The sequence below is a fragment of the Macrotis lagotis genome, chromosome 1 (genome assembly GCF_037893015.1).
Source record: "Macrotis lagotis isolate mMagLag1 chromosome 1, bilby.v1.9.chrom.fasta, whole genome shotgun sequence".
Lineage (NCBI taxonomy): Eukaryota > Metazoa > Chordata > Mammalia > Peramelemorphia > Peramelidae > Macrotis > Macrotis lagotis.
In genome coordinates, this window is record NC_133658.1 from 158,460,865 (window position 1) to 158,487,995 (window position 27,131).

The following is a 27,131-nucleotide window of genomic DNA, read 5'->3' on the forward strand; positions in this document are numbered from 1 at the left end:
GGATAGAATTTGGAACTCAAAATTTAAAAAAATGAATGTTGAAAAATGTATCTACATGTAATTGGGAAAAATAAAATATTATTCATAGAAAAAAATGTTAGGAATGTTAGTGATGATGGCTCCAATATAAAGAAATACCAGCCATCTCAAAGGGAGTCCTGTGTCACTTAGATGTTCCCCATAATTGAGAATTTATGAAAATTTGTTGGAAAAAACTTTAAAAAAATTTTAAAAACCCTTTTTTCAGTGGAGGGAGGTATTATTGGTACAGATCAAATCAATGTAAAGTAAACCTATACAGGCTTCCTGTAACTAAAAAAAATTTGATGTGGGGAAAATTGTCGGGTAACACAATGAATAAAGTCAGAAAGTTCAATTTCAACCTTAGACACTTACTAGTTATTTGACCCTGGAAAAGTCACAATATCTTTATTTGTCTCAATTTCTTTATCTGTAAAATAAGTATAAGAATAACACTTATCTCCTAGGGTTGTTGTGCGGAGCAAATGAGATAATAAATAGAAATTACTTTGTATAGTCTGGTACATTGTAAGTACTCTGGAATAAATGTTTACTATTAATAACGGTAGCTAGTATTTATAGAGTTCTTACCAAATTTCGTCCTCCCAATCCTCCTGGCAAGTAGATGCTGTTATTATTTTCGTTTTTGTGGTTGACAAAACTGAATCTATTAGAAATTAAGTGATTTCCCCAGGGCTATACAGCTAAGGCTGGCCAGGTGATGTCCTAGTGCAGAATGTTGGGTCTGAAGTCAGAAAGAGTCATGAGTTCAAATGGACCTCAGACACTGTGACTAGCTGTGTGACCTTAGGCAAGTCACTTAACCTTGCTTTCCTCAGTTTCCTCTCTGCCAAGGAAACCTTAAATGAGGGCATGAAGACACAACTGAAATGACTGAACAACAACACAGCTAATCAATTCCAGTAATCTCCAGTAATTCTAAAGAATATAAATCCAAAATTATAAAGAAGCTCTATCAATCAGGAAACAAGATCAAAATTGATCTATTGGGTCAGAATATTTAAACTGGAAAGAACATTAAGCATCAATTAGTCCCATTTAAGAGAAGATGTAGGGGTGGCTAGGTGGCGCAGTGGCTAGAACACCCAGCCCTGGAGTCAGGAGTACCTGAGTTCAAATCCAACCTCAGGCATTTAATAATTAACTAGCTGTGTGGTCTTGGGCAAGCCACTTAATCCTATTTGCCTTGCAAACACCTAAAAAAAAAAAGAAAAAAGAAAAAGAGAAGAAGTAACTGAGAAAAATAGGGAAGTATCTTGAACAAGGTCCCACAACTAGTTATTGGTGAAGTGGGGACTAGAACTTTCACCTCCCTCTTTTGACTTGTGACCCTGCAATGTGACCCTGGACAAGTCTCTTACCCCTATTTGCTTCAGTTTCCTTACCGATAAAATGGGGATAATAATTAGTGCCTACTACTTAGGGTTGTTATGAGGATCAAATGAAGTCATATTTTAAAAGCACACCACAATAGATGAAACATAGTATGCTCTCTATTACATATTATTCTTTCACCAAGCCATACAGATAATAATACTCCTATGTTCATTTGACAATGTAAAATGCCTGCCAATACCGAGAAGGAATTATTATTATGTCAATTATGGAGTATTAATAGGCAAATATTTATAAGCATTACTAGAATAGGGGAAAGAAAACTGGCTTTGTAATCAAGGGATTTGAGTTCAAATCTTTTCCCTGGTCCTTATCATCCATGTGACCTTGTCAAATTACAATCACCAGCCTGGACCTTAGTTTCTTCTTCTCTAAAAGGAGAGGGTAGTGGTTGATGGTTTTTGAAGTTCCTTTGAGCTCTATATCTATGAACTTGCAATTTCAAGGATCATTCTGCTAGGAAGAAAATGTAAAAGGGGAACAAATAAATGAATATTTCTTTTGCTCCCAGATTATAAAGTTGGGGGATTATTTCATTTTGTTGTTGTTTAGTCATTTTTAATCAAGTCTGGCTCTTCATGACCCCATTTTGATTTTCTTGGCAAAGATATTGAAGTGGTTTGCCATTTCCTTCTCCAGCTCATTTTGCAGATGAGGAAACTGAGATAAACAGGGTTAGGTGACTTACCTATGATCATGCAGCTCATAAGTGTCTGAGGCCAGATTTGAACTTGTTAAAGTCTTCCTGGTTCCAGCCTGGCATTTTATCCACTGTGTCAATCAGCCACCTATTACAGGCAATAAAATGGGAGAAAAACATCACAAAAAATCTATGAAAATGGTGGCAGCAGGAATTCTCTGGTCTAGGCAGAGAAGCCAAAGCAAATGCTGAAATCATAAAGTCAGTGTATTTGCAGGGGTTCACCTAAAGTAAGACGGTTGGCAACTTTGAAAGGCCCCATCCTGGCATCCATTCAGAAGTCCCTTTGGAGAAAAGATGCACACCAAATTTAAAGTCAGGATAAACACAGGCTTTAATCCCACCTCTGACACCTACTAGGCAGTGTGTGTTCATGGACAAGTTACTTATTTTCTCCAAAACCCCATTTCTTCTTTGGTAGAATGGAGAGAATCAAAGGGGTTTTGTGAAACTCAAATGAGATTATGTAGGTAAAAACACTTTAGGGGTGCATTGTGGTACAGTGGGAAAAAGCACTAGGTTTGGAGCCAAAACACCTAGGTTCAAATCCTGCCCAAAGGTGAACCAGAACTTCATTAGTGTGAAATCATTAAAGTACTATGAGCAAGAGCTCTTTAAAAATAATTTTCACTTGACTTTCTGACTGGAGTGTTTCCCCAACATTCTCAAATCTGTTGGCTTGCAGGAGGATGGGAATTTCTAAATATGTGATTGGTACTGACTCAACCACCTACCATGTTTCTAAAACTGTCTTCAAAGAGGACATACTAGAAAGGGGTGTGTGGGATCAAATCACAATCCAGGAAGAGACATCAAAGGGGGCTGGGTTAGTTGGTGAGTTGCTAGTTAAGACATGGGGGGGCCTGAGTGTTAGAAGCCTGGAGCTTTTCTGGCTGTGACTGAAACTTAGCCTTCTAATTGGCCATTAGAGGTCAGAATATATTGAGAACTTAATATGAGATATGGCTTATTTCAGGCGGAGAAAAAGAAGAACTTTGTCAAGAGAAGTCTAGTCATTGGAGAAGTCCTTTCCACAGCAGACATGGCAACAGGAGTAAAGGTAAGAGATAATGAGTCCCTAATGGAATCCCACTACTTTCTGAGTAGAAGTTAGAAAGTCAATCTTTTAGAGAAAAATGAATTTGTTGTAACTGATTTTCAGTCAGTATGTACACAATTGATGCTAGTCTCTCAAGACTTAATTTGTTTCACTCATGCATGTGATGGAAATATGACATATTGGAGGAAATGTTGGTTATAGAGTCACAAAGACATAGATTCAAATCCTATCCCAGACATTTACTGCCCGAAGAATTCTGGGCAAGTCAATTAACTTATATTTGCCTCAGACAACTCCTTAAGATCTACTTTAGGCTAATTATAAGTTGTGTTGGTGAAGGAAGTTCCTACATGGGGACTACTATAATGTCACAAATACACTCTATGTATTCAATCATTTATTCATTCAACAAATAATAATAAAACAACAAAATATCACTTACTAACTTTAATATACAACTTAGCATCTCCTGAGTATTGTACTCTGCACTTTACAATTATCTCGTTTGATACAACAACTGTGGGGAGAAGATGCTTTTATTATTCTCATTTTGCAGGTGAGGAAACTGAGGCAAATGGGTTAAGTCATTTGCCTGAGGTCTCCCAGCTAGTAAGTATTGAAACCTGATCTGAATCAGCTCCCTCAGATTCCAGCCCAGCATACTATCCATTGGATCACCCAATTGCCCTTGATATTTGTTATATGTAGAATACTGTACAAAAAAATTAAAACATGACATCTGCCCTATTAGAGCTTATCTATTTAGTACAAATAGCCATCCTATATGAGAGAATGAGAAAATGTTCAAACTGGGGTCTCTAAGAAGCAGACTGAATATGCTGATAGCTGCTTAGATATTTATGCTTATAGCTGCTTAGATATTAGGTCAGATTCTAAGCCTGTTGACACCACTAAGACTTTCTGGCTATTGTTTGCTCTATGAAACTTTTTCCAATTCTGTTCTTCTAGCCCACAAGGGGCCCTTTCTCCCATCATACTTCATAAAATATGTTCCCCCTTGCTATGTACTTATATGTTAGATTATGTTTAAAAGGACCTGTTTCTTTCTCTGTATTGTACTATCTCAGCTAAATTTTGTCTCTTCACCTTGAATATAATTTAAGTGAATCTTGACCAGCTGCTGTTGTTCTGTCTCTTTGTGTCCCTATTTGAGGTTTTCTTGGCAAAGTTACTGGAGTCATTTACCATTTCCTTTCTCCAGCTTATTTTACAGAGGAGGAAACTGAGGCAAACAGGGTTAGGTGACTTTACCTAGGGTCACATGGCTGGTCAATGGCTGAGGCTGGATTTGAATCCAGTAAGATGAGACTTTTTGACTCCAAGGCCAAGTACTGTGCTACCTAGCTTCTCCAGTCTAGACCAAGCATCCCCAAATGTTGGTCAGTGATGCTTGTGTGGCATCTATTTTCTGCTGAGGGAGTTCATTACAAGATCACCACTCAGGGATACCTCATTTGGCATATTTTGTGAACTCAATGCCTTGAGAAAATAAGAAATAATTCCTCTCTCCCTTAAGGCTGGCGACCTTTGCCTTAGATCTTTAATATTGTCATGGCAACTTCTCTGACTTTCTCATTCCCTCCATATTCCTACCTCCCACACACTCTATAAGCTTAGGATGTGCAAAATTATATTGAGATCATAGGAAAATATGTGGCATGTGGGGGCCACTGAAAACTTTTCTCTGAGGAATCTAGAAAGATGTTTCGGTCAATCTTTTTAAAGGGGTGGTTAAGGCTAGAACAATCCTTCTACACTCATTAAGGACTCCTGAGGAATGGGTTCAAATGCAGAAGGAAAACTTTTGTGTCCTTCCTTGAGGTCCTTTCTCATCAGCTCCTCAGATAGGATAGCTACTTGAGGGCAGGGACTTTGTTTTTGCCTTTCTTTGGATCCCTAATGCTTGACACAATGTCTGATGTGTTGTAGGTGTTTAGTAAGTATTCCTTGATATGACTTGGAACTAAAGAATGTTGCCAGGCTGAGCCAAGCCTGTGGTGTGTCTAGCCCAGTATTTTCCTGCACAAAGGGTGCTCCAAAAGGGATGATTGTCCTTCCTCAGATCTTGGGGGCAGAGAGGCCTTGGGAGCTCCCAGAGATGAGCAGCCTGGACCAGGGCATCCCAGGTTTCCTCCCGGCCCTAGAACAGCTGGATTACATTCAGCCTCTATGCTTGATTCCTTTGCGTGAGCCCCTGTTGTCAACTGAAGGAGAGCAGTGTCAGATCTAGAATCCCTCAAAGTCAGCTCCATCCTGGCAGGTCAGAATACATTTTACTTTTTCCATCAAAACTTTTATTTATCTAAAAGGCTTTGGGTGTCCCTGAGAGCTTTGGATAAACATGGTTGTACTCAAGCAGTGAAACCCTGGCAGGCAGGAACTAAGGTCTGGCACGAGGGCTGATTCATAGTGGAATGGGGAGAGAAGGAGAGACAGATGCCAAGGAAAGGAGCCTAGTTTGCAGAGGATTTTGAATCCCCCAATCTAGTTTGGGAGAGATCCCAGAGAAGGCTTTAGATCTGCCAAAAAATTTGATGCAATCTGGAAACACTTTACTGTTGAAAGAAGTGTGACGCGCTTCCCTGTCTTCTTCCTAATGACCTTTGCGTTTTTCTCTCTCTCTTTGAGAAGTTCTCATTATTGTTGTCCTTCAGGGTTAATGGACATCCTTGACCTTCTTTCCCCATCTCTCCCCTCAAGCCCCCAACTTCCAGGGTGGTAGTAGGCTTCCTTTCCTTTAGGAATGAAAAGAACCCCCAAATATCTGTTTCCTCTGTAAAATGAGCAGAATTCCTAAGTTTCCTCATAGCTCTCAATCAATTGAAATATCCTAGAATTCAAAATTTAGGTTGCCCATTAGTCTCGTCACTCTCTATAAATGAAGTTCTAGGGAACTGGGTCTGCTTAATGTTACTGGGACTCCAGTAGTCCCTAAAAAGGAAACACAAGTGATGCATCATCTATGGCTTTGTCCAGTGGCCCAAGTCTGTCTTGTGGTCTGTTCCCATTCCTCTACCTAATAGCCAGGCTCCCAGAATGGCTCAATTGCAATCACTGCAATAAACATCATTCCATCACATTTACTAAATTTGTTGTTGTTCTGTTGTATCTGACTCTTCATGACCCCATGGGCCATAACATGCCAATACTGTTCTTGAGATTTTCTTGATAAAGAAACTAGAGTGTTTTGCTGTTTTCTATTCTGGATTATGGCAAATAGGGAGTCTTGTAGCTGTGTTTCTGAGGTCAGATTTGAACTTACCTTGCTCCCTCTATTCAATCAATGCTGTTGTTAAGTTGTTTCAGTCATCTCAGATCTTCAAGATACCATTTGTGATTTTCTTGCCAAGGATACTGGAATAGGTTGCCATTTTCTTCTCCAGCCCATTTTTACAGATGAGGAAACTGAGGCAAACAGGATTAAATGACTTGCCCAGGGTCATATGGCTAGTAAGTTTTTGAGACTGTTCTTAAACTCAGCCTTCTGATGGCAGGTTGGTACCACCTAGCTGTCCCATTCACTCAATTATAAGTCCTTAATAAAAAATAATAATATTTGTCTTTCATTTTTTTTGAAGAAGACCATGACATCAGGGATATGATGCCATGACAAGCACATGATTTGGATTTGAGTGGGGGGGGTGTTATGCTAAGTCACCAGCATCACTTTCTCCTCCAGAGTCATCTGGGTCTGGTGGCTAGATATGGATCAGGACAACTAGAGATGGCCCTGGATGGGAAGCAGAGTTAAGTGATTGCCAAAGGTCTCCTAGTTAGTAAGTGTATGACACTGGATTTGAGCTCATGTCCTCCTGACTTCAGACTCATTGCACCAGTATGAAAGGAGAAAAATTTAGCACTCCCCTTGATGGGGATGAAAGCAGTCCTAATGGCCTTTACAACACATATAAGGTTAAGTAAGGCATTGCCACCTATTCTGGGGCAACTAGTCATGTAATAAAAAATAAAGCTCTTATTGACTGACTCTTTGGGCCTCAGTTTCCTCCTTTGTAAAGTGTAGACAAAATTACTTGTATTACATACTTCCCAGCATTGTTTTGAGGATTGTATTTTGTATGACTTAGTTTTCTTCTCCATTAGAACATTTGTTTCTTAAAAAGGCAGAGACTAATTTTTTTGTGGAGGTTTTTGCCTCTCTTTTGATTTTTTTGTATCCGTAGGACAAGTCCTGACTGGTAGGAAGCAATGAATATTACTTACTGACTCTCATGGGCCCTGGAGGCTTCCTCAGACTTGTAGTTGTCACTAATGTCATCTTCCAGAGCAGAGCAGGGTCATAGAGTCACAACCATAGCCCCTTTGTGGACAAGTAAAGACAGAACAGTGAAAAGGAGGTTTCCAAAACAGGTACCACATTTAAGTGGAGGCCATTTCCATTCTTCCCCCATCACACCCAGTGCATGCCATATACCATCATTTACTGATGCATATCAGATAAGGAGGATGATGCTGGATTTTCACCTATAAAGATGATGCTATTGATGCACTATTAGTGGGACACTTGTGCCCATTTTGTCTCCAGTAGTAGGGAAACATTTCTGCAGATCCATTCCCCTTCCCTTTACACAAATAGCTTGCATTTGCATGTTCAGTCAGGGCTACCTAAATGCCCATGTTACCTGATCCACATTATTCCCATGATCTCAGTCTCTTCAACACCAATATTTCAATTGACCTTTTGATCCATAGAGAAAAGGCTTAAACCAATAATTATGTTGGTTTAGTTAAAAAATAGAGATGTCAACTGGTAGACCAACAGGCATAACACATACAGTGGGGAAGAGTTAAATCTGTAAAGTCCAAGGAAGCCTACCTGCTCATGTCTGGAGGCTAACCCCTTAGTAACTAAGGCATAGAGTCAGCTTCTGGACTTGAGCAGGTGGACTCCCTTTGACGCTACAGATTTTTCTTCATATCACTGAATACAGATACTTCTCTACATTACAGATACTTTTCTACATTCTGGAAGGAAAAAAGATTCTGAGACAGAATCTAAATCATATCCATGTCACTAAAAGTATTCTAAGTAGAATTAACATTAACCTGAAACTTGATTTCAGAAGACTTTGGGGGTTAGGCACCTGCATTCCTTAAGTTTTTTCTATCTTTCATCCTCTTGGCAGCCACACTGGAAACTGAGCATGGTGGGGAAAGATGTGAAAATCAGAGACATTGGGATGGAAGGCTTCTAGGCTGCTTAATGGCTTTGTTCCAGAGGTGTGAGGAAAAGGGTCTATGAGGCCTTTAGAAAAGCCTAAGACTCAGGGAGGACCCTGAGACCCTTTCAGGGGGTCTTTGAGGTCAAAAAATTCATAATAATATATTGAATCCATAATTAACAACTAGTACATGTCTGCCACTGTGCTAAAGATTGGGATTACAAGGAAAGGCAAAAGTCCCTAATCTCAAAGAGGGGAAAACAATGTGCAAATAACCATGTGCAAACAAATGGAATATAGGATAAATTTGAAATAATACACAAAGAGAAAGTACAAAAATTAAGAGGAATCAAGAAAGACTTCTTGTAGAAGTTGGGGTTGATGATGCTGATTATGATGATGATGATGTTGGTCCTTTGTTCTAGAAAAAGACCATGACATTAGGGGAAGTGATGCCATGACAAGCACATGAATTGGATTTGAGTGAGGGGTGCTGGGCTAAGTCACCAACCTCACTTTCTCCTCCAGAGCCTTTTAGGTCCAGTGGCCATGTATGTATCAGGACAACTGGAGATGGCCCTGGATGGGAAACAATCAGGATTAAGTGATTTGTCCAAAGTCACATAACTAGTCAATGTCAGGTGTCTGAGACTGGTTTTGAACTTCTGTCCTCTTGACCTCAAGACCAGTGATCTATCCACTGCACCACCCAGCTGTCCTAGAAGTTGGGGTTAACTGGGATTTGAAGGAAACCACGGAAGCCAGAGAGGTGGAGGGAGAGCATTCTAGGCATGGGGGACAGCCAAAAAAATGCCCAGAGATGGAGTTTCTTGCTTGAGAAATATCAAAGAAACCAGGGTCACTGGATCTGAGGCTTGAGTAAGGAGGTGGTTGGGGGTATTTAGTATAAGATTGGAAAGGGGTTGGGGTGAGAGAATTTTCTGAATTATATATTCATTCATCACTATATAGATGAATTTATATTTTGTTCTGAAGATGAGAGGGAATCAATAGACTTTATTGAATAGGGGAGTGACATGCTCAGAACTTTTCTTAAGATCAATTTGATGGCTGAGTAGAAGATGAATTAGAGTAGAAGGAAAGAGACTTATGGCAGGAGGACCAACCAGCATGGTATAGAATTAGTCTCGACATAAAGTGATGAGGGCCTATAACAGGATGGAGGAGAGACTGAGGTATATATAAGAGATATTATGAAGGCAAAATCAATGGGTCCTTAGTGACAGATTGGTTAAGGTGTGGTGAGGGAGAGAATGAGGAATCAAGAATAAAGCCTAGGTTGGGAGCTTGGGTGACTGAAAAATGGTGGTACCTCAAGCAGTAATAAAGAAGTTAGGAAGAGGGGAGAGTTTCAGAGGAAAGTTTTGAACATATTGAGATTAAGATTTTTTTAGAACATCCAGTTTAAGATAGTTTATTGGTAATTGACGATGTGAGACTAGGGGACAGTAATAGATTAGAACTAGATAATAAGATCTGAGAAACCATTGGAGCCATTGAGACTGTTAAGAGAAGTATTAAAAAGGGAGTAGAGAAGAGGGTCCAGGACAGAGCCCTAAGGGATGCCCATAGTTTAATGCTAAAATATTTAAATTTCTACTACAGCAAATTTCAATAGATAATAATTTTTAAGAGTGCAAAGGGGTTCTAAGACCAAAAAGTTTGAGAATCAGTGATTTAGAAGTCAGTCATCCTTTCTTTGGAGCCTCAGAATTAATCTTTTCTGAATGCCTTTCGTACTATAGCCTGAGGTTGGAAGAACTAAGTTTAAATCATAGCTCTAACATGCTTCCTAGCTGTTTGATACTTGGGAAGTTGCTTAACCTTTCTGTGCCCCAGCTTATTCCTGTTGAGGTAGATCACAGGATTCTTGTGAGGAGAATGTTACATTAATATAGTAAATCTTGTTGGGATTATATAGGGCAGAATTGTGGCAGCAGCTTTGAATGGAAGCTGCTCAGAAGTGCTTCAATGGACACTTGTTTCCCTTAGTTAGACCCCAGGACCAGTGAGGACATGGGTTAAATCCCCATGCTTTCTAGTTATCTTTGTTCCATTGTTACATGTTCATAGATGGCACCTCAGTCAGTCATCTCATAAGAGGAGGACCAAGAGTGTATATGACTCAACACCTTCCTATTGACAGAGCAACTCAAGGCTGGTGCCCTACTACCCATGAGACTTCATATATGAATGACCGAATTGAGAATTAAAAAAAATATGTGAAAGACAAAGTTTAAAAATGCATATAACTTGTTAGTCCTGTGATTAAAAATCTATTCAATTATTTTTATTTTATAATATTCAGAGAAAAGATCTCAATAGCTTCTATGCTATTGGTGGTGATGGTGATGATATTTGTCCTTCATTCTCAAAGAAGGTCATGACATCAAGAAGGTGATGCCATAACAAGCAAGTGAATTGGATTTGAGTGAGGAGTGCTGTGCTAAGTTAGCCTTACATTCTTTTCTGGAGCCATCTGGGTCCAGTAGCCACATATAAATCAGGATGGCCCTGAATGCAAGGCAGTCACAGTTAAATGACCTGCCCATGGTCCCATAGCTAGTAGCTATTGAGTGACTTACACCAGATTTGGAATCAGGTCCTTTTGACTCTATGGCTAGTGCTCTATCTATTGTACCCCCTAGCTGGAAAAGACAGGTAAAGGTCTTATGCATATGCTTATGCTTCCCTCCACTTAGGTGATATGTACACAATTGTAGAACCATTGGATGATTTGGCCATTTTGACCAAATAATCCCCATTGCAGGGAAAGGCTGATTGGCATTATGTTGATGAAAAAATTATTGAATTTTTTCATTCTTCAGTCAGGATCTGCAGTCATGACTTTTTTTTGTTACCTTTATGGCTCCCCAAAATTCAGTTTTTAAGCTTGCAGCAGGAGATGTTCCTCTAGCAGGTCTTTCTATTGGTTGGACTAGAGTTAGTGGTGTTGTCCTGGAAGCAAATAGGGAATAGAATCTGTGAAGATGTGAGTTAGAAATTTCATAGGGTTATTGGAGCTGGAACTGTAATGGTCCTTTTGATATCATGTAGTACAACTATTTATCTTATATATGGAAAAAATGAGACTCAGGAAAGTAAATATGATTTGCACAACATCTAAAGCTATATTTAGGAGTCTCTGAATCCAGGCAAATATTATCAATTTAGGTCTCATATGATTGCCAGACCTAGAGTCAGAAGGACTCCTCTTCATGAGTTCAAATCTGGCCTCAGACACTTATTAGCTGTGCGACTCTGGGCCAGTCACTTAACCCTATATGCCATTTCCCCATCTGTAAAATGAGCTCGAGAGGGAAATGGCAAACCATTCCAGTATCAAAACCCCAAATAGGGTCATGAAGAGTTGGACAGGACTGAGCAACATGACAACCACATGTATGAAGGGAAGACAGAGATCTTTGGATGTCCATTGGAGACCATGGCCAGGAAGATTGCCATAGTAGAGGAACTTCTTTCACCTTTTATCTTTTTATTTGAATTAATTATTTTTGCTAAATTTTAAGTTGGATCATCTCAATATAACTAGAGAACTGCAAGTACTATTAGTACCCTCTAAATTGGTCACCACCTAAAGCCATCACCCTGTGACGAAACCCCAGGCTCCCTCCCTTAGTTATAGTGCTGTCAAGATCTCTAAGTTAGTAATTCTGAGTTAAAATTTAAAGCTATATCTTTTTCTTTTAGTTTTTGCAAGGCAATGGAGTTAAGTGACTTGTCCAAAGCCACACAGCTAGGTAATTATTAAGTGTCTGAGGCTGGATTTGAATACAGGTACTCCTGACTCCAAGGCCAGTGCTCTATCCACTGCACCACCTAGCCACCCCAAAACTCTATCTTCTGATCACTTCTCTTTCCACTATACTGTGTTGTCCCTTTTTTTTCTTCTAAGGGGAAAGAAAAAGAATTAAAGAAACCTTGAAAAGACAGTATGTACAACCAGATTAAATGACTCAGGAGTAGAACATTAAATATGTTTTAGTTAAGCAATAGATAGATATTAAAAATCAGTCCTTAAAACAGATAAACTTGAAAAGTTTATGATGTAAGAAAAACAAAAAAATGACCATTTGGATTGAATCCTTCTTTCCAAATTGGAGCTTACAACACTATTTATGATAATCCAAAATAATTATACTGTAGATATATAATCAAGTATTTAGGATATTAGATGACTTCCAATGATGCATTAGGGCCTAATAAAATTCTAATTTATTCTGGAAGCTATTAAAAATATAGTAAAGACATGGAATAGGGGCAGATAGGTGGTACAGTGAATACAGTGCTGGTGTTTGCCTCAGCTTCCTTATAAGTAAAGTGAACCAAGAAAACCCCAGATGAAGAGGTGAACAGGACTGAAGCAACTAAACAATAATAAAAAGCCATAGTATATTTTTAACTGGGAGAGCTATCAGGAAATGTAAAAAGTTCTTTTCTTCTTAATATTATATCACTTTCAGAATCTATAAATAAATCACCTGTCTATAAAACATGATGACTTTTCTCAACAGGCACAGGTTGGGTTCTCCCCAACCTTCGTCTCATGTATTCATTGTAATTTCTGAACCTTTGTTCCTACTGTGTCCTTGACTCCCTCTTACCACCTTTTTTCTTCTCTGCCTTCTATTTATCTAGCCAGCTCAGAGGCTCTAGGCAGTGTTCTTCAGCACCTCTGGCCCACATGAATTTCACCTCCTGACCTGCACCATCCATTGATGCTCTTGCTCATAATTGTGTATAGTTAGCTCCTCTTTTGTTTTATATGAATCTTGTTTCTTCAATAAAATTTTAAGTACCTTAAAGGTAGGGGTATATTGAGCAAATTTTGTGTCCAAAGCAAGTGGTATGAAGCACATCTTCACATCAACTTTTAAATACAAACTTATTTAGAATGGTGGCCAACTACTTTGAGTAGTGATTTCAAAATACCATAAGGCACTTGGTGGGGAGTATGCGGATAGAAAGGGACTAATTGTCTATTAGTGGTTCTAATGATAAGAATAACTTTCTTTCTTTCCTTTTTTTCCTTCCTTCCTTCCTTCCTTCCTTCCTTCCTTCCTTCCTTCCTTCCTTCCTTCCTTTCTTTCTTTCTTTCTTTCTTTCTTTCTGTCACCAATCATCCATTGACCTCTCTCTCTCTCTCTCTCTCTCTCTCTCTCTCTCTCTCTCTCTCTCTCTGATGAATATCTAAGTTTGGTTATTTCTATGCTCCTGAAGGTATATAAATCCCATCAACTTCCTCTTAATTACAGTGTCCTGGGAAAAACTCTAGTCACTCTACTTTTCTGTTGGAAGTCAAAGATCTCATCTCATACTTCTCTTCTATTTCCCCCATAGGACTCAGATACTGCTTTTGCCTAGTAGATACTTGTTGAAGGAAGTTGAATCGATAATTTATGGATATTAAATATTGCTAACAGCTATTTTTTGACTTTTTTTTCCAGTGTGGCATAATTTACTGGTTATTTGGTGGGGCTGTCAGAAATCTTGGAAGTTCAGGACATGTTGCTAAGTGGTTCCAACCACTTCAGGTACAGTATGGCTCCTCAGCTATTTTGTTGTATTGCATTATGAAAGGCTAGCTCTGAGGTGTTTGCAGAAGCCCTGTAGGCATCTGTGTGCTAAGCCTCAAGAGTCCCTAGAAAGCAGGTTTTTTTCCCCCTGTGGCTGCAGATAAGGATGTTTCCTTAAAAAAGAATGAGACTTGTCTACCTTTATACAGTTTACAGGATCAGAACTCAGGGAGTGAGTCTTTTATCTTTGCCTTGAATAATACTAACTTTCTAGTTTATGTTAGTTACCCTTGGTTAATTAAAAAAAAAACAAACCCAACAACTAATATCCCTGATTTAATCATCTTTACTAGATTTTTGGATACAGCAAACCTGCAACAACAAATACTAAGATGGAATAAAATTCTCAGTTCTCAAATACAGTAGAAAGTGATCTGGGTCAAGTCATTTAAGCAATTCCTGGACCTCAGTTTCCTCATCTATAAAAATATTTATATATGGTGTTCCTTCTATATCTAAAGTTATTATTCTGTTATGTGAATACATTTTCTTTTTGATCAAACACAGGAGCAGAAATATACGGGAATGTTTGCGATGACAGAGCGGGGTCATGGTAGCAATGTGAAGGGCATACAGACAGAAGCGACTTTTGATCTCACAACTCAGGTAATAACTCCATGGCTTTGTTTGGTAAATATAAAATTCCATCAGTCTGATTAGAAACCAAAGAAAGAGGCCTGGTGTGTGTGTGTGTGTGTGTGTGTGTGTGTGTGTGTTCTCCATAGACAGGAACTTCAGGTTCACCTGTCACTATAGCATATGCAGATGGGGATGTGTGATTGGTATGTGTAATGACTGGTGCCTTCCCTTAGGCATTTCACTGTCTTCTGCAGCAGGAGGGGGTTCCTATTCAGGAAGAAAAGAAACTATAAGTGCTATAATGTATTTGGCCAGGTTCTCCTCCCTTGAGTTGCTAAGCAATTAACTCAGCTGTCAAGAAGAAATCTCCCTGGTTTTATTCTGCAAAGGTAAACATAGAAGCAAAAATCACAGAGCTGGGAGGACCATTAGAGGTCACCATCCAGGATTGGTAGAAGGAAATAGGGTTGTTTAGCTTAGAAGGAGGAAATGAAGGAGACATGATAGACATCTTCAAGTTTGTGGGGGTTGTCCCATGGAAGAGGGATTATTCCTGTTCTGCTTTGTCTCAGGGGGCAAGTCTAGAAATAATAGATGGTGCTTAATGAAAGGCAGATTGAAGCCTGATCTAAGGACAAATCTCCATTTTTTTTTCAGCTTTAATTTTTGGGAGTTCCTTAGGAAGTTAGAGGATTTCCCTTTAGAAAACTTCAAGTGAAAGCCAAAGGAACCCTTATTGGATATATTGTAAAGGTGATTATCAGTGAGATATGACTTGGATTGCATGACTTCTTAGACTCAGCATATTCTGAGGTTCTTTGATCATCTCATCTATCATTCTCTCTTCCTTTCCCCTATTTTATTTTCCCCCTATTTTATTTAAAGGAAACTGAAGAGAAAAGACTTGTTCAAGTCACACAGTTAGTGACTGAGTTCAGATAGGAGTCTATTTCCTCATTTATAAAATGTGGACATCGGATTAGATAGTTTCTGAGATCCCTTTTATATCTAACTTCTATCATATGATGGCTTCCCATCCTATGGTCTTATCCATGATACCATAATTCCCTCTGGGCAGACCAAAGAACACTCTATTTGGGTTCTAGGCATTTATTGGGTTAACATTCAGTCAAAGATCCTACTTATGTTTATCCTTCACTTCCTGTTTTTTTAACCAAATGATTATCATTGCCTAAAATTTCCCATCTTTTCTCTCCCTATTAATCCTGTCTAAAGGGAACGGATGGATTTATTTTGTATACCTTTATAGCTATTAAATGCTTTTAAGAGAAAAAGTATACATATATAGATATTTATATATTCAAACAACAAGGAATAGATATATTTTAATTAAGGGTTTTCAACAAATTATATAGTGGGAATACCTGCATATGTGTGTGTGTGTGTGTGTGTATGTGTGTGTACATACAAGTGTGCTTATTTAAAATCTCTTAGTTTAGCTTTCTTTTGGGAATTTAAACTAGTGTCAAAAGACTTTTCTTATTTGGGAAGGTCAAGTTAAAGTGGCTTAATTTTGAGTTACTTTTTTTCCCTGCTCTAGTTGGGTAGAGATTGAATTGGGAGTAAATACTAAACTGTGAGCACATTGTGGTGTTTGTAGGGCATTGATCTCTTTGGGAAATCCCTGGCCCCAGACTGGGGGCCCCAGTCTCTAATCTATCAAGCATTTATGGACCCCCATACTGTGCTAACACTGGATGCAAAGGCAAAACTATGTTTCCACACTGGCAAAATGACAAAGCCTAGATGAGTTGACATAAGTTATGAAACTTTTGATTAGAAAATTTTAATAGGATCATAGAGTTTGAACTTTTTGGGACTGAGAGGTCATCCAGTTCATCATTCTCATTTTATAGATAAAGAAACTGAGGGGCCTCGAGGTCAGCTAAGTAGGAAGCATCATTGGAGAAAGGATTTGAACTTAGGTTCCTAGACTCCAGAGTGCATGTTCTTTTATTTTACAGATAAGGTTCCCTTTTCTTTATCCAAGTTAGAAAGTGCCCAGAAGAAACCTAGGACAGAATGGCTCTGGACTAGAGAGACTCATTTGGCTTGATCATTCATTTTCAGTCATGTCTGACTCTTCATTTGGGTTTTTCTTGACAAAGAGGCTAGAATGGTTGCCATTTCCTTCTCCAGATCACTTTATAATTGAGGAAACTGAGGCAAACAGGATAGTGTCTAAGGCAATGTTTGAACTCAGGAAGAGAATCTTCCAGCCTCCAGCCTGACATGTACCATGTATTATATCCATGTAGCACCTAGTTGTCCTATTTTGGAATTAGGAGACTGCTGAATAAGGGAGTCTTACAATCTGTTGGTTTTGATTGGAGACCCTGCCAGACTTGTAAGACAGCCTGTTTAAAAATACATTTTTTATTTGTTTCCTTAAATACTTCCAAATTACATGTAAAAACTGTTAACATTCATTGAAAAAAAATTTGAGTTCCTGATTCTCTCCCTCTCTCTTGACCTCTCACTACCCCTTGACTAGGCAAACAATATGATACTGATTATACATGTGAAGTCATACAAACATATTTCTGTTTTAGCCCTGTTGAAAAAGAAAACACATATACACACACAATACCCAAGAAAGATAAACAAAATAAAAAAGTTATGCTACAATCTGCCTTCAGAGTTTATCAGTTCTCTCTCTCTAGAGATAGCATTTTTTTTACATAAATCCTTCATAATTCTCTTAGATTATTACATTCCTCAGAATACTTAAGTCATTTACATTATACTGTTATTACTATGTACAATGTTCTCCTGGTTCTGTTCTCTTCACTTGGCATCAGTTCCCTCTTGTTATTTCTTATAGTGCAATAATATTCCAACATATTCATATACGACAACTTGTTCAACCATTCCCCAGTTTTTAGTTTTATGGTATAGTGGCATAAACACTGGACCTGGAATTAGAAGAACTGGGTTCAAGTCCTGGTTTTATCACTTCCTTACTAAAGGACATTGGGAAAATCACTTCTTAGACCTCAGCTTTATCAACTATAATATGAGAAAGTTGAACTGCATGATTTCTGAGGTTCATTTCAACTTTAATAGTCTATGATTCTAGAGACTGAGATGTGATACAAACCTTCCCTACGTGGGTACATCAAAAACAGTATAATAATTATATTGGTTTTGGGTGTTTTTCAGTTGAATATTTCATTGCAAGACTCCCATGTCTACAGGATCTCTTCCCCAACAGGAACCCTATAGTCTTCTCTCTTAATAGCACTGTTAGAAGGGGAAAGAAAGAGAATAAGCATTTAAATAACATCTATTTTATACCTTTACAAATATTATCTTATTTGATCTTCATAGGGCTCCTGTGAGGTAGGTGCTTTTATTTACCTCCATTTAACAGCTGAGATAGATACATGTTAAATGACTTGCCCAAGGTCAAACAGCTATTAAGTGTCTGAAGTGGGATATGAACTAAGGTCTTCTTGACTCTAGGCCCAGCACTGTTTTCCCTAGCTGTGACAAGTGGCTTCTGAGTGTAAGGAGGCCATACTCTCTTATTTCCCTCATAATAACCTTAGACTTGACTTTCTTTTTTTTTAATTTTAGAAATGTAGTATAGAGTTTATTTTTTAAATTCTGTCTTATTGATGCCTTTTGTTTTTTATAACAAGGACATTTCCTAATATAACTTCCTTCTCTCCTGCCTGCCAAAAGAACTCTTCTATATCTTAAATAAAAACAGTAAAACAGGAGCATATCAACATAGTACTCACATATGAAAGTGTATGTGACATTCTGTACCCATAGTCCTCCCGAGGGAAGGGAAGATTTAAATGATCTGTTTGTAGTCATTGCCTATAATCTGAGTTTAGCTGCTTTTTTAATGTTTTTATTTCCATTATTACAGTCATTGTATGTGATTGTCTTACTTAATAAAAAAAGTATTTTAAAGCTTTTATAAATTGGAATCCTCCCTACGGCTGTTTTCCCTTTATTGAAATCTTTTTGGTACTTGGGTCCCATGATCCCCAAATAGCAGAACAGATCTTGCTACCTGGTCTGCAATAACAGATGGTATTTTCTGATAAGGGAGTTTAGCACTCTGAATATTAATAATGATGAGGTCCTGATGAACTACCCATTCACTCCCATGGGAGCCAGACAGAGTACAAATCCATCATCAGCACAAGCCCTTGAGAACTGACATTACAGGGAATGAATTTTTCCCTTCACTGGTTTTTTTGTGCTTTCCTCTTCATTTTCCTTTTAAAACGTTGGAGCATATCATATCAAATGAGCCTTCTTTCCCTTGAGCCCTATTGAAATCTTTTACATGCTCTGGTTCCTAGTTCCTTTAGGTTTGTTTTATTAATTTATTTATTTACTCACTTTTGGGGGCTAGGGAGTGGTGTAGAAGTGATCTGGAGGGAAGAAAGTTTTATTTGAAAAGCTTTGGATAAAACTTGTGATTGGGTAGAGAAGTTAAATGAATTGGTCAGTGCTGTCTTTTTTTTAATTGACCATTTTGTTGGCCTGTTACTAATAATTAATAATAATAACAAGCACATATGGTATACATTATTTAGATACAGTTATAATGTTTGCATTCTGGCCTACATAGACTTTCCAAAGCCAGGGATGGTCCAGGAGTCTCAAGCCCAGGGTATATCAGATGTTTATGAGGAGCTGACCTAGAGTTCTCTCCCATACCATATCAGGTCTGCACTGTCCAGCCAGGACTTTTGGTGGTAGTGTTATTATCGCTGTTTCTAGTTGTGAAGAGTAGTCCAAGGGGACTGTTTTTAAAAATTGATTTTTATTTTAAAATTGTACCAGTTCAAAGTGACACCTTGAGAAATACTTGTTGACTTGATAAAACAATGTCGTGCCCTGGAGATTTGTTTTGAAAAAGATTCAGCTTGTCTGTTTCTGTTTCTAAAAAAGGTCTTGCATATGTTAAAAGTTTCCCTGTGCAAACATGTGTCAGTGAATGTTTTCTTAGGCCCCAGGACTATGTTTCTTGGCCAGAGGGAAAGTGTAGTCTATATACTTTTAGAATCTGAAATCTGAGATAATCTTGGGGTGATCAATAGCATGTTGGTTTAGTTCAGCCAGATCTTCAATATAGTCAATCCCAGTTAAATTGAGAGGGATTAGCTCATCATGCTTAGGGAGCCCCTCAGTTTTCCTCTGAATCTCCTACCCCCATCCAAATTGCCTTCCTTGTTTTAGGTCGGCAAGAACGTGATGTTTCTTTCCAGGCACAAGTCCCCTTAGCTCACATTTCAGTAGTCACCTAGGTAGTTGAACCTTAGCAGAATACAAAGAGGAGAAGGGGATAAAGGAGGAGAATATTTAGGATTGAGGATTTGTTCTTGTCCTGATTTTGGAGGAACAAGAAAAGAAAGCAAAGAGGTCTTGGAAAAGGTGAATGCCATGTTTTATCTGGTCACCAAGTGTCTTGTAACCTTCCTTAACTTCAATTTGGGGTGAGACTCTCCCATATACCCAACTTCAGGGGCTCCTTGTTGTCTCTGGGATAAGATATAAATTCTCTTTAGCTTTTAAAACACTATTTAACTTGACCCCAATATAACTCTCCAACTTTTTTTTTGGACATAATTTACCCTCTAGCATCCATTCAATTTGGCCTTCTTTGTTCATCCCAGATAGCACTCCATCTCCCTTCCATTCCTTGCCATTATGCCTGGGATTCATTCCCTCCTTTCCACCACATCATGGAAACCCTCTCGTCTTATCCTATACAGTTCAAATCCACATGAAGCTTTTCCTGATCTTCCAATTGCTAGTTCTCTTTCCCAAACTACTTTAGCTTTAGCTACTTTTTATTTATTCTCTTTAAATTCATTGTGATATATTTTTAAATATTCTTCTTGCCTCCCCCTTCAGAATATAAGCTTTTGGAGTAGAGGTTTTTTCCTTTCTTTTTACTTGTGTCTCCACAGTCTTACACATAGCTTGGCACATATTGTTGTTCAGTTGTTTCAGTAGTGTCTCACTCTTTGTGAACCCTTTTGAAGTTTTCTTGGCAAAGACACAGGGGTGATTTGCCACTTCCTTCTTTGACTCATTTTATATATGAGGAAACTGAGGCAAACAAGGTTAAGTGACTTGCCCATGGTCATACAGTTACTAAGTTTCTGAGGTTGGTCTTCCTGACTCTAGGCCTGGTGCTCTATGTACAGTGCCACTTGAACATAATAGGTCCTTAACAAATGTTTGTTGATTGTTTGATTGTGACCAAATAGGATTCTTGTGCTGTGAATTCAATTCAATTCAGTAAGCACTTAGTGAGTACCTACTATGAGCAAGCCCCTGAGAATATGATGACAAAACAAAGATCAGACTGACACCAAGGGGAAAGATGCAACATTCACATACATTTTCTGAAAATTATATTTTATATTTATGTATTTGAATGAATAAGAGAGGATAACAACTTTAGAGAAAACAAGCCAAAAAATAACTACTGAAATATGAGCTAAGGAGGGCTTATAACTGATTATAACCCTGAATTGAGTGAGATTCTTTTATAAGAGTTTCTACTTAAAAGCTTGTATGTACTTTTTTTGAACCATTTATTGGTATTTTAATTGGTCAAGAAAATTGAAAGGGAGGTTATGAAACATTTATCCAAAATCAAATAAAGATGAAAATTGTAAACTCCAAGGTTTTAGGCAATGGTGGGAAGGGAGTAGTATAGTCTAGTAGCCTTATTCTTCATCTAGCCAAGATGGATAGTTTGGGGCAATGTTGGTCTTTGATTAGAAGACTGAGAATTTCAAATTCTAGGGACCTCAGGTCACAGAGAAGAGAGCTAAGGTGCTTAGTGGTAGGATGGGATTAGGCAGGCAACAGTGAAGAACAAAGCATGGGGAAGCATGGAATGAGTATAGACCTCTCCTAATGGACTCAGCAGCTCCTCCTAATCTCTGGAATATTTCTCCTTCCCTGACTTTTCTGGTATATTTAGGCATATAGGGAATATGTGAAAAAGAAAAAAAAATCCCATTAGGGATATTGGGTAGTATTTGAAAAGAAAAGATGACATTAAGGCTTTTAGGAACCATATTGTTTTTTGTTAATCTACTTATCTTTGTATGAAATCAGGATTGAAGAACTGAATTTGGCCATTCCCAACACAATTTAATGGATGTTATCATTCCAATTAAGCTCATCTAAATTGCAAAGCATGAACTTATTCCCAAGCTTTTTTCTAAGCTCAGTTATCTTCATACTGAGGAAGTGATGGAAGAAGATGTGGGAACTCCTTAATGTTTATTATTGACTTCAAATATGTAAACACATATAAAAATGTATTTAAAAAGTTTAATTAGGATGAATTTTTCTGATCATTTTGCTCTATTAAAATAAAAAAAGTGTGTCTCTCATCTATTTCAGGTTATAGATTTATCAGAGGAGTAGAAATTTAGAGCTCAAAGGAACTGCGGAGGTCATCTAGCTCAACCCTTTCATTTATAGAAGAGAAAATCAAAAATGATTTTCCCAGGGTCATATATTGGAAATAGCAGAGACAGAATTTGAACCCGAGCTTTCTGATTCTTAATAAATGCTTTTTTTTCATTACCCCAAGCTTCAGTGGGGAACTGAAATGATACCTGACCTAGAAGGACTGTAACTGGGTTTGAAAGTCATGGGAATGAGCAGTTAGTCTTACAATTATAGTATATCTTGATTATTGAATCATAAACCCTTAGGATAGGATGGTGTCTAATATATAGATCATCTAGTTTTGCCTAGGCTGCTGTAAATAGTCTTCTTATTAATATTCTTTCTCCTGGTTTATCAAGAAAGCACTGTATAGTGAATAGGTCACTGGACTCAGAGGTAGTAAGACTTGGGTTCATCAGTTACAAGTTGTCTGACCCTTGGCAAGTACGTTGCCTTTCTGTTGCCTCAGGTTCCCCATTTTAAAAAATGAGGAGGTTGGATATGATGTCCTTTAAACTCTAAATCTATGATCTTAGGATCTCTTCAATCCTGTGATCAAGTTGTACCGCAACTCAAAAATTTTCAGTAGTATAGAATCCAACTCTGTCATTCAAGGTTTTCCAAAATCTCATTCCTACCTTGGCTCACACTGTATTTCCTTTTCTTGTAATTCAATGGTGTCAAATTCTACTTATAAAACTACATATTAAGGTTATTTATTGGGCATTATTTTGTTAGGTATTTCCCATTTATTTTTCAATTTGGTTCTGGAATTGGGGACTGCAGTGCTGCCTATGAACTGATGGTTTGACATGTAGTCTACCTGCAAGCCGAATTGAACCACTGCCGCTTCCTTCTTCCTGCTCTGAACTCCAGGCCTTTGTTTATGCTGATCCCAGTTGCTAAAATGAATTTCCCTCCTCTTCTCCCTGTTGAAGTCTTCATTTACTTCAAGGCTCAATTCAAAGGCCAACTCCTTCCATGCCCATCACTTCAATGAAAGCAATCTCTCTGTACTTATACTTTTTTTTTGCCTTAGATTTTAAGCTCTGATGTCAGGGACTGTTTCAGTTTGATCTTTCTATGCTCTGTGTCTAACATGTACAATTGGAGGTATTTCTTCCTTGTTCGATTGCTTGAGTTGAAATTGCACTAAAGGGAAAAAAAGTAATCCTTTGCCTTACATTTCTGTGTAGGAGTTTATCATTGACACCCCTTGTGAAAATGCTGAAAAGATGTACATTGGGAATGCAATGGAAGGTCATTATGCTGCTGTCTTTGCACAACTCATCATAAATGGAAGATCTCAAGGTTTGTGGTGCTACCCCAGCTCAAAAGCAGCTTACATTTATATAGGGTGTCCCAAAAGGGTAGTTTTAAGCTTTAATTGCTTGACAGCTATTAAGGTGTTTTAATAGCTAAGACTTCTAGGACACCCCATATAATGCTTCTTGACAATGCCTTTTAGACATTTGAGTTCCATATTGAAATTTTGCATATGCCTCTCTGAAATTACAACACAATATGGTTGAGGTTTTTATATATGCCTACCAAGTACATTAATCAATCCTACAAATATGTTTTGAAAATCTTTATCTATTGTTCATTCTAGGCAGGCAGTTGGTTCAATGGATAGAATGCTGAATCTCAGGTTAAGAAGACTCAAGTACAAATTTGGCCTCAATACTTTATTAACCATATAACCTTAGAGAAGTCATTTAACCTGTTTGTCTTGGTTTCCTGATTTGAAAAATGGGGGAAATGACAGCATCTACTTCCCACAGTTGTTGTGAGGATCAAATAAGATAATTTTTTAAAGCACATTGCAAATTTTAAAATACTAAACTTCCTGCCTTAAAGTAGAGAACAAGCAGTGCAATTTATTATTGCTTTGGAATCACATATATTCAATTCCTTTTGAGATTTCTTAATCTTTGTTAATCTTGTTAATCTTGTAAAAGCCTTCACAGAATAATATTTTTAAAAGCATAACATACATAAGATTACAATAGAAAACAATGATATTGAAATAGTTATAAAAATAATTTAAAAACCAAGTTCATAGTCCCCCCTAAAATCATCAAGGGACCCATGAACCCCAGGTTAAGAACTTTTGTTATAGACTATTATCTTGACTTCCCACATGCTCAGAGTCATACAGCTGAGAGAATTTAGGGACTTATTAATGATTCTGTGAACAACACTCAAATCTCCAGTAATGAAAGTAGCTTCCTTTTTTCCTTTAGAAGTAAATATTTTAGGGATCTTCCTATTTTCTGACCTCTTTAGGTCCCCACTGCTTCATTGTTCCCGTGAGAGATGAAAATGGAAGCTTGTATCCTGGAGTGACAGCGATTGATATGTTACACAAAGAAGGTGAGTCTTCAAGCAGATTGTCCCTTGCTCCTAGGGACTTCTCTTCCTAAAAAGAAAGCAAAACTAAAACCTTCACTCATCAGATAGAAATGGCTAAATTAAAAATGATAACAACAACAATATTAATTAAGAAATCTGCACAGACTTTGTGTAGAGTAGGCTTTTAATAAATGCTTGATATTCAATTTTTTCATTGACTTCCTAGTCAAGCAAATGAAATCAACAGGCATTTCTTAGTCCCTTTCTATGTGCTAAGTACTGGGAGCATAAATAGAAAAAGAAATGCTGCCCCTGCCCTCAAGTATTTTATATTCTGAGGAAGATCACCCATAAAAGGAAGCAGAAAGAATGAAGGATTTCTTTATAGGAACTGTGGAAAATTCCATATTATTCATATTTTTGATTGTTCTTAGTCATTCCTGCCTCTAAGTCACTTCTTAGTACTTGGGGTTAATGGAATTTTGTTCAATTAACTGTGTGCTTGTGTGGTCTTCTAAAGATTATAAACTCCTCTGGAGCCAAAAGTGTTTCTTATATTTCTCATGTTTCCTGCAGACCCAGCATAATACTTTATTTGTAATAGACATTAAGTGAAGAATTGCTTTTTTTAAAAAATAAATTTTGTTGCTTTCTTTTGGTTTTACATTATTTAATTTACATTTCCCAATGTATCTCTTCTCACCCTCTCCCAGAGAGCTATTCCTTATAACAAAGCAGAAAAAAACCCAAGCTAGTTCAGCAAAACTATCTTTAAAAAAATGTGATATTTGATATTTTATAAAATTTAGCATTTGATATACACAGTTCTCCACCTCTGCAAAGAAGTAGCAGAGATAAGGGAGGTAACATTTATCTTTCAGGTTAAGTGTGGGCATAATTTATGGTAAGTAAATACTTCAGAAGGAGAAAGGGAAAAGAAAATGTGAAGAAAGTATAAGATGATAATAATAATAATAATAATAATAATAATAATAATAATTTAATATTTGCTAATCACTTTTCTTAAATAATTTCATTTGAGTGCTATTATAGAGGGAGTCTGGTATAGCTGATTTTGAATATTCAGTTATTTTCAGTCATTTCTGACTGTTTGTGACCCCATTTGGGTTTTTCTTTTCAAAGATACAGTAGTGGTTTGCCATTTCATTCTTCAGCTCATTTGATAGATGGGGAAACTGAGCAAACAGGGTTAAGTGACTTGCCCAGGGTCACATAGCTAGGAAGTATCTCAAGCCAGACTTTGCAATCAGGTCTTTTAGGCCTGGCACTCTATACACTGACTAGCTGCCTTTAACTGATAGAATTCTGAATGGAGAGTTGGAAAAATCTGGGTTCTTTTCCATCCTCTGATGGACCTGGGTCTGGGAAAGGTACTAAAACTCTCTGAGCCTCAGTATCTTCATCTGTGAATTGAAGGAGTTGAATTAGATGACCTATAATCTCCTCCCCAGTTTTAAATCTATGGTTCTAAGATGATGAAACTGAGATGGAGAAATGGAAGGGCATATAAGGGGTATTACAACAAGTGTCAGAAGCCAGGACTGAGCCAGGTCATCTTGATTCTCAAGATCATTTTTCTATCTACTATATCACAAGAAATAGATGCTAGAGGGGTATGGTTGAATTTCACCCATTGTCTTAGGTACCACTAAATATATCTCTGTGGAGTATGAATGAATGAAGTTGGGTACTTAGGGAGGTTCCTTCTAGTGGATACTTTAAGTGGACTAGAGTGACATACCTTATATCTCCTATATATCCTGACATACCCTGTGTATGTGTGTGTGTGTGTGTGTGTGTGTGTGTGTGTGTGAGAGAGAGAGAGAGAGAGAGAGAAAGAGAGAGAGAGAGAGAGAGAGAGAGAGAGAGAGAGAGAGAGAGAGAGAGAAAGGTTTTAAGATATATGTTCCCTAAGAGTCTGATTTCCTATCTCAGGCTGTGATGGAGATGCCAGAGAACTCTGGCATCTGCTTTAAATGTATCAGCATTTGTGTAGGTCAGAGGCTTAGGTCCAAACTCTGTGGAGGGCTGCCAAAAAAGATAGTAAAAGATCCAGAAAGCCTGGTCTCATTTCTTCTCAGGCACTAAAATGAGCATCTGTCCTAGTCAACTGGGTCTATTGTGGAATTAAAGAAAGATACTTTTCTAGCTTAAGCTTGCAAAAAACAGACAACTTGGCTCCAAGTTGAGCAAGGAAGTGTGTTACGGACATAAGTAAAACCTTAGTGGGGGGCTGGTGACAGCCTCTCATGAGTCACTCAGACTTGAACTTCACAGATTTTGGCAGTCCCTCTGCTAAGCTAGGCGACCTCATGCTGCATCTTGGGTAGTCAGGCTACCTGCAGCTGCCGCTGTTGAGGCTGCCTTCTTTTCTAGGCAGCTGCCTTCAAGTCAACCAGGTGTGCTGGGGCGAGGGAAGAGAAATTTGAGTTACACTATTGTTGAAGAGCCCAAATTGGTTTTTCTGGGGTTTATATATGCACCCTTGTATTCTTTCATTCAACTAGAACCTAAATTGAATCTTCTTTTCTTGACCATTGCTAACTGCTCAAGCAGATAAAGTCTTTCCACCCCACCCCCAATACACACACACTGCTTTTTCCTTTCTCCCCCCTCCTCTGAGCATGTTTGATCCGAGGCAGAACAAGCTTTATTTCTGGCCTGTCAGGGAGCTACCCAACTGTGCTAAAGGA

The 27,131-nt window shown here is 38.0% G+C and overlaps 1 protein-coding gene and 1 non-coding gene across 2 annotated transcripts in view; both read left to right on the forward strand.

Moving 5' to 3' along the window:
• The window catches only part of ACOXL (acyl-CoA oxidase like), a 518,534-nt gene that overhangs the window by 61,773 nt on the left and 429,630 nt on the right, over positions 1 to 27,131 (forward strand). The window contains exons 3-7 of the mRNA XM_074209273.1: positions 3,114 to 3,197; positions 13,888 to 13,974; positions 14,524 to 14,622; positions 23,259 to 23,373; positions 24,352 to 24,438. Coding sequence (XP_074065374.1) covers positions 3,114 to 3,197; positions 13,888 to 13,974; positions 14,524 to 14,622; positions 23,259 to 23,373; positions 24,352 to 24,438 — 472 coding nt within the window. The remainder of the gene's footprint in view (positions 1 to 3,113; positions 3,198 to 13,887; positions 13,975 to 14,523; positions 14,623 to 23,258; positions 23,374 to 24,351; positions 24,439 to 27,131) is intronic.
• Positions 7,054 to 7,180, forward strand: LOC141510762 (U6atac minor spliceosomal RNA). Its single transcript, XR_012475173.1, has one exon. It is a non-coding gene; the product is annotated as a U6atac minor spliceosomal RNA (small nuclear RNA).